Here is a 16,688-nt window from a genome sequence, read left to right on the forward strand (position 1 = left end):
ATGGCACAGCCACGGTGGTGAGCAGGGGCCAAACCCTCTCTCCCTCCTCAATCCCTTGCTGCAAAGGTTTGGCCTTTCAGCACCCTCTTCTACTATGAGCTCTTTCCATGAAGAAGTCTTGAGAGTAACTTGTAGGCCACTGTCATGGCCCGCCACCAAGCCTTTCCCCATCCCTGTCTTTACCCTTTGCCCTCTAAATAAGGAAGCCAGCACTGCCAGGCCAAGAACTGCTGCCCAATATGGGTCCTGGGTGGCTTCTGCCTCCCTCTTCCCCTGGGCTCCCAGCCAGCTCCCCCCTCCCCCAGAGATGCTCCCTGCTAACTTCATTCCTGCCTCATAGTTGGAATGACAGTGGCTCCCAGAATCCCTGGGGAGTGGAGAGGGTGATGGGGGTCTGGGGAGGCAGCCAGGCCCAGGAGCAGGTTAATGTTACAGTCCTGGATAAGTGAGCTAGGCCAGCTGACGTCAGGGGGATGATGGGTGGAGGGGAGGGCCGGGCTGCTGAACTATAAAGATAGGTCAAATCAAATAGTATCACCTCGGGACGGAGCAAGCGGCAAGCTAGAGAGCGTCCCTAAGCCATGGTCCCTACCGGCCGCGGCTCAGCCTGGGTCCCTCTGCTCTCAACCCGAGTGCCCGAAGCAGGCTTTGGTTTCATGTCAGCAGCCCTCATCTGCCTTCCAAAAATAAGCCCCTGCCGCCATGCTGAGGGGAGAAAAACAAGAAGGGCGGTATTTTTAGGGCCATTAATTCTGACCACGTGCCTGAGAGGCAAGGTGGATGGCCCTGGGACAGAGGCTGTTCATCACTATGTCCCGGGGAGCAGGACGTCTTCAGGGCACGCTGCAGGCTCTCGTCTTCCTAGGCGTCCTAGTGGGCATGGTGGTGCCCTCGCCTGCAGGCACCCGCGCCAACAGTACGCTGCTGGACTCGAGAGGCTGGGGCACCCTGCTATCCAGGTCTCGAGCTGGGCTTGCTGGAGAGATCGCCGGGGTGAACTGGGAAAGCGGCTATTTGGTGGGAATCAAGCGGCAGCGGAGACTCTACTGCAACGTGGGCATCGGCTTTCACCTCCAGGTGTCCCCCGACGGCAGAATCAGTGGAACCCACGAGGAGAACCCCTACAGTGAGTGACTACTGCAGCCAGATGGGACATTTGGGGATTTGGGCTCTAGCAGAACTAAAAGATGAAGGGGTCTTGCTCTGGTGGATGGAGCCCTACTATAAAGGGGGAGAAATGTTATGCACTGCTTAGATGACTTGGTTGGACCCTACCTGGGTGCAAACTCAATATGCTGAGATCTGAGCATCTTGGTGGCCTTTGCCATCACCCTATGCAGTCCCTGTGACACTAATTACTTCAGCATTTCTGGCCCATCTGAGGCCTTGTAAGACCCCTAGGGACCATCACCTTAGAAAACCATGGGGCAGCAGTGGGGAGACTGACTAAGGATTCTTGGACCAAATTAGACATGAACTTATTTTTATTCGGTTTCCCTCTCTGAGAAGGAAAGGCAAATGGTTTGCAAAATTCCCAGCTGAAGCACATTCTTTTCTTTACTTCAACCTGCTCCCTTTGTCCCTGGGTCCTTATACTACAAATTGACACATTATGCATGAGTAATCTCCCAGCTGTGACAGGATGGGGACTGCAGGATCCATGTAAGCCAATAGCTTCTGTGTAGCTGCAATGTTTCCTAGATAGGATGGTTTGAGATTTGTTAAAACATGTGAGCCTATATTAAATAATCATCATCATCATAATAATCAGAACTCATGGTTTTACCCAAGCCAGGGATCTGGAGGGATTGATTCAGTGAAAGTCCAGATTCAAAGCTAATCTTAAATAGATGCATGGTGGTCACTAATGTAGAACCTTTTCTTGCAGAACTGATGTTTCAGAGGATAGTGGTTGGACATGATGAATCTAGCAATGGGATCTCCTAAAATTAGAGAGATCAAGGACAGAGGTCATAGAGAGTCTGGCTATCTAGGAGGAGGTGGACGGACTGGATGCCGTGGTGGGGGCTTGAGTCCCCACTCTGATTTGTATGAGCCTTAGGTAATATAACCCCCATTTCCTTGTCAGGCCTGCTGGAAATTTCCACAGTGGAGCGAGGTGTGGTGAGTCTCTTTGGAGTGAAAAGTGCACTCTTCGTTGCCATGAACAGTAAAGGAAGATTGTACACAACGGTGAGTTCATCAGGCCAGGAGATGCTCCAGGTTGCATAAGGCCCGACACACAATTGAAGGAAATAATACAAATACAGTACAGTGAATCTTTATCTTTATCCAAAATGAAGTGAATCTTTATCCAAAATGAGAAAAGAAGGGGCTATGAAAGGAGCCCTTGCAAGTGAGGGCTCCTAGAATCTCCTGCTTTGTTAACTTCAGAATTAACTGATGTCTGCATTAGACTATGATTTTCCTGATCCATTTGCCAGGGCCTTTGCATTTAAAGAAACCATAGCACAGGGAGTTCTTGGGTCAGAGGAGTCTGCACTCTGGTATACAGCTGCCATCCAGGCTCCTGGGCAGGTCTGATTCCAGAGAGGCCCAGAGAAGCAGGCCTGTAGATGAGAGTTCAGCCTGCATATGCTGCCCTGTGATGTCCCTCTTGGAGGCATCCCAGCTGGACTGCCACAGGAAGCATGGAGATGGAGGCCGTTTCCCATCTTGAGCACTGTTATGAAATTTTATTCCAAGGTTTGGTGTCCTCTGGTCTTTGATCCTGCAAACTAGAGAAGGATCCCCTCTGTGGCACCCCTTTGGCGGGCACTGGTCCCACCCCTCCCTCTGCCATCATAGATGGTCTCTGGCAGGGTAAATGCTGGCACTTCAGCACAGTAGCCAACGTGTAGCACATGAATCAAAATTTCTGCTCTCCAACCCACCTGGGACTTTCAGCCCATGATTTGGCCTATTCTAAAATATGGGTTTAAACATCCTGTTGAAGTTGTCAAAACTGAGTTCTTTTGACAGCAGAAAGGAAGCTAAAAAGGAAGACCTCAGAGCAATCTTCAAGTAACACCAGAGTTATTTGTGGGGAGTGTATGAAGGGCTATTTTACTGCCCCTTGGAGGACAAACTGAAGTTCAGGAAGTGAACAAACAGATCTGGGGCTGGGGCTGGATTGTAAGGGGGCTATCCCTGCAAAAGAGGCCTTTTAAATACTGGAGCAGGTTGACCAGATGGCCTCTGCTCATTACCTTTAGTGTTAACTAACATCTCAAAGTCTGGGATGGACACACATGGCGTGGATGAAAAGCAGGGTCTCCTCCTGATTCTGTGGATAGTACGGTCACCTTGCAGGGACCTCCTTCATAGATTATGATTCAGCAGGGCTGAGATGAGGGCTGCAAATCTGTTTTTGTTTTTTGTTTGTCTGTTTTTTAATTTCTCGGGTGTTTTTGAGCATAGGCAGGCTTAGGGACCACCAGGCTACAGGACTTCTGGAAGACAGGGGATCACCAGTGTTATACTAGCCCTGAGACTTGGAGGGCACCTGAAATGAAACAGCCTGAGGCTTAGAATTCTCCAACACCCTCTTTACCTCTTTATCACTCTCTGGAAAAGTGAAAGGAAGGACAGGAAGCAGCCTGGGAACAACCAGAGACTTTAGTGGAGCAGGCACCCCTTCCATGGGGTGAATCCTCCCCAAAAGCACCTTCTAACCAGCTTGAATATTGCCCAGATTCCCACTGAATTGGAGAGCTGGAAATTTGGATTGTTGACTAGGCAGGGGATTTTATTTATTTGTTTGTTTGTTTATATTTCTTATTGGTTCTTTGTAGTTATACATGACAATGGAATTCATTTTGACATGATTATAAAAGCATAATCATATGTTGACATAATTACAATTTGTTCTAATTTCGTCCCCAGTTCTTCCCTTTCCCCTCCCTTCCTCCCACCTCGTTCCCTTCCCTTTACTGATCTTTCTGCTATTACAGCATTCTTTTTAATTAGTGTCTTGTGGATGTACATGATGGTGAGATTCACTGGGTGTACTCACATATGTACTAGGAATGTTAGATCAGACCCATTCCACTGTCTTTCCCTATTCCATCCTCCTCCCCTCTTCCCTTCATTGCCCTTTGTCTACCTCACAAGCCCGGGATTTTAACAGGTAAATCTGGAAGGAAGCACAAATTACATAAACTGTTAGTCTCACCACCCTTAATAGTAAAACTAGCATTGCTTTCTCCTTATCCAGAAAGGAACTCCATGGTGGAGACGGGGGAGGAGCACAAATCTAGGGTAAATTTATTGCACTTTCCACTGTAAACCTCTTGGTCTTGGTAGGAAAAGCTGGGAAAGGGTAGGAATGTAAGGTTTAGCAGAGAAAATGCCTCAAAGGGGGAAAAGCATTCGGAGTGGCAAATGGTAAGCAGACATCTCTTTGAACTGTTGGACACCCCAACCCATCAGGCAAATGACTACAGATGGGGTCAAAGGTTGATGAACTAACCCAGCAGAGTCCAGAAGTCTCGCCTTTCTCACTCTGCCACCCCCAGCAGCATTTGACCAAAGAGCATCTTCTCCTAGGTGGGAGATTCTCCTCCCTGGACCCCAGGGTCAGAGGGTCTGGACAGCTGTGCCCAAGCCTGGGCACCTGATGCTGGGCACCTGTGTGGCTGGAGACCAGATGCTCTTGAACAACCCTAAACCGGTTCCCTCTTCTGCCCTTCAGGGGCCATTATCACAATCTAAAAAAACAATTGCCAACTGATCCCTGGAGCCAGGAAGACTCCCGCTGGGTGATGATTTCATTCACACTATCTCCCTTTAAGCCCCCTGCGCTGCCCCCTCGCTGGGGTGGCTCAGCTGCTACTGCCGCTAAATGGAATTTCTCTTGGGGGGGAAGGGAACCCTCACGAGGTGGGGGGTGCTGGTGACGGGACCAGGTGGCAATTCATGGTCAGAGAATGAGGGCCAAGGCCTCCCATGTGTCTGCTTCTCAGAGAGAGTGGTGCAGAGCCTGAGGGTAGTTGGCCTCCCTTCTGAAACTATATAAATAGCTACCCTGCATTGAGCGCCTACTGTTTGACGGGCACACTGCAGAGGGCTTCTGTGAAGCATTATCTCCCAGCGCCCCCTGAGAGGTGCATTCAACCTGCATGGTCATTTTGCAGATGGGGACATCGTGTCCCGGGTCTCACACCCAGGGTCCTATGTGCACCGCCTTAGCACTCCATGGACAATGAGCTGAAGGCCCACAGCGCAGGCGCATTTGGCAGTTCCAGTTTCTAGCTACTTGTCTTATTTCGGGCAAAGTCCATAATCATCTCTGGGCCTAGACTCTGCTGTCTCTCAGGTGTGGATTGAGGCTGAAATCAGTGAACACCAACTTTCTTATTTTCTTTTAAAATTAAGAAACTCAGCTGAGCGTGGTGTCGCCTGTCTGTTATCCCAGCGACTCAGGAGGCTGAGGCAGAAGGGTTGCAATTAGGACTTAGATCTTGACTCAAAATAAAACTTAAAAACAAAACAAACAAACAATCAAAAAAAAAAAACGCAAGGAACTTCAGCTGATGGTGGTTCTGTTGACACTCATTTGTTAAGAAAAATACATATTAACAACAAGATACTAGTAATTCAGTTATGCTGTTAAGGGATTTTAGTTTTAATAATCAGAACAGCCTTTACACCCTTCTAAATAATAGTAGTTTGACAAGTGCAAAGCACAAATAGATTTCCTCCTTAGAAGACTCCATGCTGATTACCTGAGGCGTTGTGTTGTGTTGGGGGTTGGGGACCAAGTCCTAGCTGCCACTCCCACCTGGTATAGGATGGGATTCCTGAGGGGATGAGACAATGGACACCCACCAAGTGGAAGTGCAGAGAGAGGGCCCTAAGAGACAAAGCGAGACTTTGTGGTAATAAGGGACCTGAGCCCTGCAGACAGAACACCAACTGCTTTGAAGGCTCCACAGGAATGAGAAGAAAGGTCCATCTCATGAAAACACTTTCCAACATATCTAAATTGACAGTGCAATTTTCCTTAACAATTGTATGTTAGGAAAAGGGGTTAGAAAATGCTAGCGTCTTCAGAGTTGGAAGACGTTCAACTAAGAACAGGGCAAGAAGCAATCAAGAACTCCAAAAGGAAAGCAGCTTAGGACACGATTTTCTTTTTTTTCCCCTCATCTCCCAACTCCTTCCACTCCACCCCATCCCTGTGCCTCTTCCCCTCTCACACAGCAGGCAGAGGATAAGGATCTTTAAAGACTGGAGTTATGTAGCTCTGACCAAAGACAAGAGCATGGTTGTCTGGTCCTCCTCAGACTTTTCAGGGCATTTCTGCCTGAGGCCGCTTACCTGAAACACCCAGAGACATGTTCCTGCTGCTCCTCAGAGGGCCCTTCTCCACTGTGAAAGATGAATGCATTTCTTTTCCTTTTTTCTTTTTTACGTGAAGTTTGGTTCCACATGGGTCTGATTAGAAACCTACGTGGAATTTAAGACATTGTCACATTGGTGCTGGAGCCCGGCAGGCCCAGGAAATGTGATCTGCTAGAATTATTTTCATTTGTTCAAGTAAGAATATACGGTAGCTGCTTTTATTAACACGGCATTCACTTGGCCCAAGTGCTTTTCTCACCAGAGCTGAGGAGCCAACATTCCTGAGCCATGAGAACCTTAAGCTCCGGGATATGATGGAGATGAATTCAGAGGCTGGGTCTTGAGCACCGCTCTGGTCCTTGGGAAAAACCCCATTAACCTGAAGCATCAGGCTCCAGCAGACTCCAGGGAAAATGCATCCATGGGATGCCATAGACTTCCTAGCCACCTGGGACCCCTGTTCCTAGCCACCTGGACCCCCTTGACAGGAGCCAGCAGGGAGAAAGCAGAGGGCTCAAAAAAGAAACTTCACCTAGTTCTCTGTCTGCTCTTTAGGTTTGTACAGAGTTTGGGGGAAAGCTAAGGGTATGAGATGGGCTAGAGAGAAAGAATGGAAAAAAAAATAGAGTAGTGATCTTCCAAAGAGGTGTGTATGGGGGGAGGGGTTGAATCGTCAAAATCTATTGATCTGGGCTAGATGCAGCTCAGCGGCAGTGTGCTTATCTAGGAAGTATAAGGCCTGGGTTTTGTCCACAGCACTGGAAAAAAAAAAAATCTGTTGAGCAGAGAATTAAGTATAACACATTATCTCTTGGTATCCTTAGGAAACTGGTTCCTGGTATCCCATGTTTACCCAATTCTGTTCAAGTCTTTATATAATGGCCCATTACCTATTCACATCCTCTTGGATACTTCAAATCATCTCTAAATTACTTTTAGTACCAAATATAATGTAAATGCTACATAAATAGCTGTCATGCTATATTGTTCAGGGAAGAATGATAAGGAAAAAAGACTATACACATCCAATACAGAGGCAATCTTTTTTACAAATATTTTCAATCCACAGTTGATTGAACTTTGGGATGCAGAACCTATGTTCACGTAGGGCTAGCTATGTATACCACCGCAGTCATGCACACTTAACTAATGGTTTAGGAGACACAGACTCTTAGGACCGGCTGGCTCTTGGATACATTCTAGACAGTGGGATGTGTCCTGTGTTTCTTGAGGGGAATCATTAGGCACCTCCCCCTTCCTTTGCCCCACTCCCTCCGCCCTAGATTTGATTTCCTCCCTTCCAGTCTGCAAACAGCACACACAACCTCCCCCTTAACCACCATCCAGATCAGAAATAAATTCTCCTGGAAACTGACTGGGCGGGTTCCTCTCCAGGGACATGTAAAGTTAGAACAGAGGGGAAGGCAGGTGGGTGGAGAGGGCCAGGACCACACCAGGACAGACTACCTGCGTCTGATAAAAAAAAAAAAAAAAAAAAAAAAAAACGTTTCCTGGCCCATCTTCTACCCTGAATTATTTTCCCACTTTAAACAATTTACTTATTTGCACAAATGACACATGAGCATGGTTTAGGGGGAAATAAATCTACCAAAGAATCTTCCATAGACCTTAAGTCTCACTGCCCAGAAGTGTCTCTTCAGAGGCAGCCACTGTTACCAGATCCTCATGGACCACTCCAGGAATAACCCATGCACATGCTCATGTGTGCACACACAGGCATCATGTTTTAAAGCTCACATGAACAGGAATGTACTTTGCACACTCTTTCAGACCTTGACTCTTCACTTAACAGTATGTTTTGAAGACCACTTTGTATCAGTGCACCAAGAGGGTTCTTATTTTTTCATGAGATAGTATTCCATGGCATGGATCCACCATAAATGGTTCAACCATGCCCCTCTTAATTGATACGTATGTTGTTTTGGGTCTTCTGTGAAAAATAATGCAGCATAACTTTGGGGGCACATGGAAGCACATGACAATACGATAAATTCCTAAAATTGGAATTGCTGATCATTTTCTATGTCCATTTTTGGGGTAGATATTGTCAAGTTGTTCCTTATGGACAATATAACAATGTACACACCTTTCCTTGTTTCTCTATGCTCACCAACTGCAGAATAGTATCAAACACTGTTCTCTTACAATCTGATCATTGAAAATGTGATCTCTTGATTATGATATACATTTCTCTTATTAGACATATTTTCTTTTTTGGGGGGATACTGGGGATTGATCTGGTGATGGGGGGGTGGGTACTGGGCACTCAACCACTGAGCCCACATCCCCAGTGCTATTTTTTATTCTATTTAGAGACAGCATCTTGTTGAGTTGCTTAGGGAGGGCCTCACTAAGTTGCTGAGGCTGACTTTGAACTTGAGACCCTCCTGCTTCAGCCTCCCAAGCCACTAGGATAATAGGCATGTGCCACTGCACTCAGCTAGACATATTTTCTTATGCTCAAATGCTATTGTATCTCCTTTTCTGAGAGTTTGGTTTTTTATAAATGTTCATTTCCAGAATCTTTCTAAGACTGTTAAAAATATTTTTGGCCTGGCATGATGGTGCACACATGTAATCCTACCTACTTGAAAGACTGAGGCAGGAGGGCCACAAGACCACAAATTCAAAGCCAACCTGAGCAACACAGAGAGACCCTGTCTCAATTTTTTTTTTTTTTAAAGTGGGAAGTGTAGCTCAGCTAGAATGTTTACCTAGCCCATGTGAGGCCCTGGGTTCAATCCCCAGAACCTGCCCCCCCATACACACACATACAATTAAAAATTTAACAAAATATTTTTTTTTCTAGAGTTTAATGATTGTCTTTTTTATGTTTAAATTTTGCTGCTTTGGAATTTTTTTTTATTTTTTTCATTTTTGGGGGTACCGGGACTTGAACTCAGGGGCATTGGACCACGGAGCCACATCCCCAGCCATAATTTGTATTTTATATAGAGACAGGGTCTCACTGAGTTGCTTAGCACCTTGCTAAATTGCTGAGGCTGACTTTGAACTCGTGATCCTCCTCCCTCAGCCTTGTGAGCTGATGGGGTTACAGGCATGTGCCACCACGCCCAGCTAGTAGTAGTAGTATATTATCCAGTTGTTATAACACCATGTTTTCTCCAGTAATTTGAATGATGCTTTTATTTTATATTTATATTAGATTCATTTTTATATGTTTGATTGACTGCTGGACTGTTTTTTTGTTGAACTGCAACAGACCTTTTAATTAGTGGGATTTATTTCCCATTTAACTTTCACAACCAATCCTGAATTCGACTTCTAGTACTTCAGCTCCCAAGCTTTGCTCATCAATGATCTTGAGTCCTGTGGCTGACTCTACACCCCATGCTCAGGTGGAGAATCCACCATTCAGAGCCTCCTGATGGTCAGCGAGATACCTGGGCTGGCACCACTTCCTCCTCATCCTGCCTCTGTGCTTGTCCCTGCTAGCTCACACCTCCCAGTCACTTAGTCAGAAACTGCAGAGCTTAAAAGGTAAACTGTCCACTGACCCACAGCAAATCTTATGGGATTAGCGACCCAGAGTGAAAAAAACAACAACAAAAATCCTTTTTAGGGGTTTTATGGTAAAGTAATTGGTGATTCAGTCAGAGTACAGCTCAGGCGTTAGACCCAGGACTTCCCATGCATGATTCTGTTGATGCTCACTCCAATTCTATGGCATAATTATCCTCACTGTTCCACTTTACAGATGATGGAATTAAGGTTTAGGAGGATAAATAATCTGTCCAGGTTCACATAACTAATAAGAGGTGATGATTATGAGTGGAAGCGCAAAGCTTTGATGCAGATATGCTCTTGATCTACTTTGATGAGTTCATTCTGTGCTTGTGGGCATTCCTTCCTGGACTTATTCCATAAATATGTACTGAGCACTAATAGTAAGACAAACCCCATCTCCTGGTAGGATATGCATGAGCTTAGGGAAGGCTTTCATGTTTATCTCAAGCATATTAACATATGTGAAATGGCTTGGTAAACAGTAAATAAGAGCCAGGGAGGATGAGGGTGTGTGTTGGGGGAGGTTGGTCACAACGTTCCCATTGGCCCTCTGGCCCCGGGCTCACTCTCCTCCCACCCTGAAAGTATCTCTGGTGTTTCAGTGTTGCTCTTATTAAACCTTCAGTTCAGCATCATATCCCAAAGCAGACCCAGTCCTTGACCCAGGAATCTTGGAGTCTATTGGAAAAGAAAAACATTCAGAAAAATAGCTATCCAATGGTGTTTATATGCTGTCAGGGAGGTCAGCCCCAAAGGGTTCTAGAGTCTGGGATGCTGGTGAACGGGCTCCTTACCACCCCTCATAACAGTGAGGCCAGGATGCTAATAGCAGGCTTTCTACAGAGAAGGTCAGAGGATTCCCCTGGCACCACTGATTGGCTATTGAGTGGGTGGTTTCTATATGTTGTAAATATATAGAGCAAATATGGACGTGTAAAGCAAGGTGTCTCCAATCATGACTGTCACTCACTTTCTTCCCAGGATCTAAGGACCCATGAACAGGGGCTCACAGGGTGACAGCTATGTCAAATGACTTCAGTCATCAGGAAGGAGGAGAAATTATACTCTACCTATTTCTTTCAGTTTCATTTTGTATTCATTTTAAAGTCTAGATTCAAAGTCTCCTGGCTCCCACCTTGCTCTCTCGACCCCTGAAGAGCATAGAAATCCCTATGGACTCCCCCAGATCAGAGCCTCAGGAAAGTGGAGAGGAAAAAGCCCTTTTTCTAGGAAGAATGAGTGGCTTGGGTGATTTCTTGGGAATGAAGTTGTCAATGTGTGACAGGAAGTTCAAAATTCATCTTCTGAGAACTGGTGGTTCACACACAAACCTCTACCAAATTAGCCTTGAAGGGAGCCATTTATTGTTGGCCCCAGACTCCTTGGAACCACCTACCACACTGGGAACCAGGTTCTTTTTCAGGGAAAAATTTCTATCCCTTACTGTCTCCTTTCCTTCATGGCCCTGGAGAACAACAAATGTCTAAGAGGCACCAGACATCTCCCAAGTTCAAAATCAAAAATCAAGAATGGGCCTGTTTGTGAAATAACAACTTGGGAATGGAGTGACCATGAATGGGAAGAAAGAACAGTACTAGGAAGGACTTAAGAGATCCTCCTCTCTCCCTGCCCTTCCACTCCCCATCCTCACCAGCTCCCTCCACACACAGTTTGCACAAAACGGACTGAGGCTGAGAGGGGAGGAAACTTGTGGAGCTCACACAACTAGGAAGTAGAAAAGTCATTAAATAAAACCCCTGGGTCTCAATCCTCCTCCACTAGACTGTCTCTCAAATGGGCTTGAGAAAGCAGCTTCCTAATGCATTATCACCTAAGGACGAGTAGAAAGTGTCCTGGCCTAGAAGTCAGGAGACCTGACTGGTAGAGCTTCAGCAGCCTCCCACCCCACAGACAGACCACCCACGTCTACCCTGGCCTCCTCTTCATGCAGGGGAGCCATGGAGCTCTGACTTCCCAGGTTCTGTTCTCCCAGGAGGGCTGAGACCCGTGGTGCTTGTCTTACAAAGGGAAGGGAGGGCACACTGGTGCAGGGGACTACCGGACAAGACTCAGCTGCCACTCGCAGCACTCCTCGTGTGTTATTGAATCTCTGCTGTGTGTGCCTTTCTTCCACAGCCCAGCTTCCAAGAGGAATGCAAGTTCAGAGAAACCCTCCTGCCCAACAACTACAACGCCTATGAGTCAGACTTGTACCGAGGGACCTACATCGCCCTGAGCAAATATGGACGTGTAAAGCGGGGCAGCAAGGTGTCTCCAATCATGACTGTCACTCACTTTCTTCCCAGGATCTAAGGACCCATGAACAGGGGCTCACAGGTTGACAGCTATATATCTATTCTATGGGAATTTTGCACAAGTGAACGGTTCCCTCTTGTTCCCCATGACTTCTGAATCAGGATTATCTTGTGCCTGGGGAGACCTGGGTTTGTTTTCCTTGGCTACTTGATCCCATGGCTCTGAACTCACCCAAGTGAGGTGTGGCCACGAGCATCTTAGACTAGTGATGAAGCCTGTGCTTTGACCTCACCTGAGAAGAGAAGGTAGAGATGACACCTGTGGAATGTGACTATGGGCACAGGAAAGGGCCAGGGTGGGAGTATGTGTGTGTCCACGTAGATCCATCCATCTCTGTATATATTCTCAGAGCAAAAGTATTTCAGAGCATCGAGTTTCTTTCCCCTGGCCTCATCGCTGCAGGAATCTGCCTGCAAGAATGTCACCTGTCAAGCCAGAAGGATTGATCTGCTCCCATTCTGCCTCTTTCCAATCACCTTTTCATTCAGAGGCCGCTGACGGCACAGGCGACACGGGTGGTTGGGAGCAGCTGTCCTCCGAGTGCAAAGAGGGCAGGACAAGAGGGTGTGAACTTTCAATGCCAACCAGGAAAAGAGTGGTCAGATGCCCCGAGCTTCATGCCTGTGGGGGGTTCTAGGGAAACTGGGATGCATCATCAAAGCCACGGGGTAGAAGGGGGTCACCTTCTTGGAAGAAAGTGGCAGAGCAGTGCCCAGGGCAATTGAACAAGGTCCACTGGAGGCATCAGGAGGAACTGAGTGTTCTGTGGAGAGCTGTTCTGCCTGGAGGACTTCATGCTGTGTGTGCTCCAAGAACAAGTAAGGGCCAGGCTGCCTGCCCGTGACTTTTCCTCACTTTGAACCAGGTCTTATTTTAACCTCAGATGACAAGGATCCTAATAATGGCAACCTCTTTGGCAAGGAAGGGGATGCAAAATAGGGCATGAAGGAAGTAGAGAGGCTTTGGACTACAGATGATAATTCCTCTCCAACCATGTCCAGGAAACTCACCCAAGTTCTCATCTGATACTCTCACTTCCTTCTCAGTCGTCCTCATCTCGCGTACACGCAGCACCCTGGATGCAATAGAATGGGCCCCATGACCTCTAGAGTTTGCCCCCTGACTCCCTACAGTAGAAGAGGAGTGCTAATCCTGGGAGATCAAGCAGCCAAGCTGAAGTGGCTCCTCGCTGTACCATGCCTTCTTGCCTCCTGTCCTTTGAGAGTATTTAAAGCAGAGGTTCCCCGAGTGACTATAAATGTGGTCTGCCTGGAGCCTTCAGATTCCTGAACCATTGGAATGTTCCTAAATCTGAAACCAGAGAGAGCCGTATCAGAGTGCAAATATTTTCGGCATATGTGAACCATCGAGTTACAAAATGACCTGACACCCTTTGCTACTCTCAGGGGCCCCGGCCTGCAAGACAATCCCTCATCTGTTGCAAATACCTTCATCTTCAACATACCTCTCTATTCGTAGATGCGTGCATCTATAGATAGATCGGGGCGAGGGATTCTGAGTTGAAGATGGAGGTTGGCAATCCCAGGGAGAGACACTGTGCTGGCTGCCTCCTCTACTCTGCAAGGATCAGGGTGGATGTGTGCTGGGTAAAGAGGTAAAGGCCATGGCAAGGTGAGCTAAGATTAACAGACAGTAGTGGCTCAGCAGCATGTGTGCATGTAATCAAGCCTTGGAAAGAAACTAGAAGGAGCTGGATCTTGGATCAAGTGGAAGGGAGAGGAAATCAGTCCATCTTGACTGTCATAATTTTGAAAACACAGGTCTGCTTGGAGGCAGGAGACCACCAACTTGGTTATTTTTTAAGAGATCTGATCCAGTGTAATCAGTCTCTTTAACAGAGCATATCAGAAATGAAGGCACTAAGGACCTAAGGTGCATCTGTATTCCTGATGGAACTGGGAATGCAGGATGGCTGGATGGATGTCTATACCCATTTTCCATGCTAGGTGTGAGGAGAGGCCATGAAATATAGGTCCGGCCACTATGTAGTCATACCAGCACACTGATTTTCTGTGACTGACACCAATTATGAGAAGGTGGGCATCCGGTCCAACTGGTACCAGTATGACCTGCATCATACTAGTTTTTAAGTATTTTGAATCTTATCTCTGAATGTACAGATGTATGGTTGATGCTTTTAGATTTTTCTCATGCAAAATAATTCACTTAAAGGCTTTCTCTTTTACTTATAAGGGACTTAGGCTTAAGAAAAGTCCCACCCACAAAAATTGATGAAAGGATATCAAAGGGCATTTCAATCCCTTTTCTCCTGCTACTATGCACAGAGTGTGGAGAGTTGGTTTGTACCTGGTCAAATGTCCACTGAGTCCCACACTCAGACTCAGCTGTCAGCCCCATTGGATTCAAAAGACTGTGGCAGATGTTACCATGGGCAGGGGAATAGTGAGCCCAACTTTCTCACTGAGGATGTTCTAAGAATGATTTGGATCATCCCTCCCCCAAATCCTGAGCAAATGGACCTGGTTTATAGAGTTTTGTAGCTAATTGGACTCTCTTCTATCCTGAACCTTCTCTGGCAGCTCCATGCAAACTTTGGGTTCCAAGAGCCAAGAGGCTGACTTATACCCTCTCCAAGAGCAAATGATAATGAAGAGAAGAGCATATCTACGTACACTTGAAGATGGACTTCTCAGCTAGGAGGAGGTTAGCTCCGAAGCAAGTAGGGAGTCACAGGACCCTTATAAAATCTCCATCGTCTCCAGGGCAATGGATGGACCTCCTAGAAAACCAGAAAATTCTAAATGTTTTGTTCAAGTTGTTGATTAGGTCTGTGTAATCATTCAAAGCCTTTTAATATCTTTTCTTTTTCCCACTTTCTAAACATTTTTGGAACTCCCTTGAAAAACTGCATATGATTTTGAAATTAATACCTTATCATTATCTTCCACAGCTTTTCCCTCTACCAGCATGTCCCACAGTACCTCCAACACACACACACACACACACACACACACACACACTCACACATATATTCAAGTCCTTGGTCAGGGCTATTCTAATGGCTTAACAAAGACAAAGAACATTTTTTCTTGTTATCTGATTCAGGATAAAAATATTTCTCCTTTTTAGACATATAGTCTTCTCCCCACACCAACAATCCAGGTTTGAAATCCTCTCCTGTCCCAAGAACTATCCTGAACATTTTGAAATTCTCTTTCCTTGCAGGATTTGGGCCCTTTTCTATGCTAAGACCTCAGATCCTTCAAGTGCTTGCTCTATGTAAGTCCTGAGGGAAGGAGGACATGGAAGAGCTTATGAGCTATCATTTCTCTTTCTCCCAGTGTCTGACATCCATGGCCTTTGATGCATTGTGCCACAGTCACTGGGGCAAATGTAGCTACCACATGACTTGTTGGCCCCCAAAACACCAAATGTCCCCTCTTCCCTTTATTCTCTTCTACTTTTTATGTGGACACAAACTAGAAGACCCCTACTTCTCTCTATCCCTCTGCTTTTCCCCAAAGACTCTGGGCCAGTTGTCACTCAGAAGGTTTTCTCTGCCACTTGCCACTCTCAGTCTGCCCAGTGGGTCTGTGGTAGATGCTCCTTCCTTCCTTACCCACAGGAACCAGCCACCCCTGTGTCACTGCCCCCAAAGCCCCCAACGATAGGGAGGTTCAGGACAAGGCCCAAAGGATCTGTACAAATACTATAGTTTGTGCTTACACCTGAGTGGACAATTCCTCTTCCCAGAGCTGGAGAAGGACGTGAGTATGCCCCAGTTGGATCCTGAATCTAGTGCAGCATATGGATAGCCAACATAGAACCATTCTTGTATACCTCATTGAACTACTGAAATTCCAGCCCCAAACAGCTGTGTTTTGATGTGGTTTTTCTCTTTCTGTACATCATTAAGTACCTCAGGCTGGGTCCCGGTGCAAAGCTGTCCTTAAACTTGGGTACAGCGGATAGGAAAACCCAGAAGCTGTTCAGTCATGTGCTTGTGAAATGTGATGCTTCTATTTTTTAATATGTATGTGCTATGCACAAACCATATCATGTTCCAGCAAAAAAGTAAAAGGTCTTTTTATACGTTTCTCTAAATTGTTTCACTCCACCCCTCCTATTAAAACTGACAACAAATTTCTGGATTGTGATTGATTTTTATCTTAATTCTCTTCCCTATCTTGAGGAGGCATGGACAGGGAAAACAGAAAGCAGAGACCCCTCGTGGTGTTGATGATGAAGGCAGGCAGAAGTGGTGGGGTTCACGTAGACCACCAGTCCTACCTTACAAGTGGGGAATCTGGCAGAGAAGGGGGAAGGAAGCAACTCAAGGCCCCAGGGAGGCCGAATCCCTCTGCCCCTCTGCCTTGTTAAGAGTCAGAAATATGTATTTCTTTACCAATAGAATTCATTCATCATTCATTTGTTCATTCATTCATTCATTCATTGAGAAATACTCTGATCCCCTTGTCCCCAAATTGGGCTAGGTT

At 46.4% G+C, this 16,688-nt stretch overlaps 1 protein-coding gene across 1 annotated transcript; it reads left to right on the forward strand.

Moving 5' to 3' along the window:
• Positions 1-449: 449 nt before the first annotated feature.
• Positions 450-16,305, forward strand: Fgf6 (fibroblast growth factor 6). The gene is made up of 3 exons (XM_005334011.4): positions 450-1,126; positions 2,090-2,193; positions 12,031-16,305. Exons 1-3 carry the CDS (start codon positions 781-783, stop codon positions 12,205-12,207), a joined length of 627 nt encoding a protein of 208 aa, XP_005334068.1. The 5' UTR covers positions 450-780; the 3' UTR covers positions 12,208-16,305.
• Positions 16,306-16,688: the final 383 nt, after the last annotated feature.

Source organism: Ictidomys tridecemlineatus, chromosome 6, assembly GCF_052094955.1.
Source record: "Ictidomys tridecemlineatus isolate mIctTri1 chromosome 6, mIctTri1.hap1, whole genome shotgun sequence".
NCBI lineage: Eukaryota > Metazoa > Chordata > Mammalia > Rodentia > Sciuridae > Ictidomys > Ictidomys tridecemlineatus.